At 60.6% G+C, this 569-nt stretch overlaps 1 protein-coding gene across 1 annotated transcript in view; it reads left to right on the forward strand.

Moving 5' to 3' along the window:
• Window positions 1-3: 3 nt before the first annotated feature.
• LOC104500267 (fatty acid-binding protein, heart-like) overlaps window positions 4-569 on the forward strand; it is a gene marked incomplete at its 5' end in the record, with an annotated part of 3,435 nt that continues 2,869 nt past the window's right edge. Inside the window, one exon of the mRNA XM_010143920.1 lies at window positions 4-135. Within this exon, the coding sequence (XP_010142222.1) occupies window positions 4-135 (132 nt within the window). The remainder of the gene's footprint in view (window positions 136-569) is intronic.

Genomic DNA, 569 nt, shown 5'->3' on the forward strand with positions numbered 1-569 from the left:
CTGACCAAGCCCACTACCATCATTGAGATGGACGGTGACAAGATCACCGTGAAGACCCAAAGCACCTTCAAGAGCACCGAGATCAGCTTCAAGCTGGGCGAGGAGTTTGACGAGACCACGGCGGATGACAGGCACGTCAAGGAGAGTCCAACAACCCCTGCCACCCACATCAGACCCCCAAAAAGGGGTCTGTGGGCTCTACTGGATCCAGGCATCAGCTCTTGGCCCTGGGGCTCCATCCTTTTGTCTTCCCAGGGGTAAAACCTCTCTGCCCGCTGGGGTTGGTGCTCAAGGCTGGTCTTGCCCAGCCAACTCACCCCCTACTTGCCCCATTTCGCAGCAGGGGTTTCCCCAGGGCTGCCAGGAAGGTTGTGCAAGGTCCAGGCTTGCAAACATCAGCTTCCCCTCTCCGGGGGCTTGCCCAAGAGGAGGTGAAGGGATGTGGTGGGGTGGCAGCAAGTGTTGTCCATGCTCAGGGTCGGGGAGAGGGGCACAGACCTCTCTGTGAGCCCCCTCCTTGCTCGCCCTGCCACGCAGGGAGCTCTGCAGGTGGGGATGGGGTGGCTACC

This window comes from Buceros rhinoceros, unplaced genomic scaffold (assembly GCF_000710305.1).
Source record: "Buceros rhinoceros silvestris isolate BGI_N320 unplaced genomic scaffold, ASM71030v1 scaffold15670, whole genome shotgun sequence".
In the NCBI taxonomy this organism is placed as follows: domain Eukaryota; kingdom Metazoa; phylum Chordata; class Aves; order Bucerotiformes; family Bucerotidae; genus Buceros; species Buceros rhinoceros.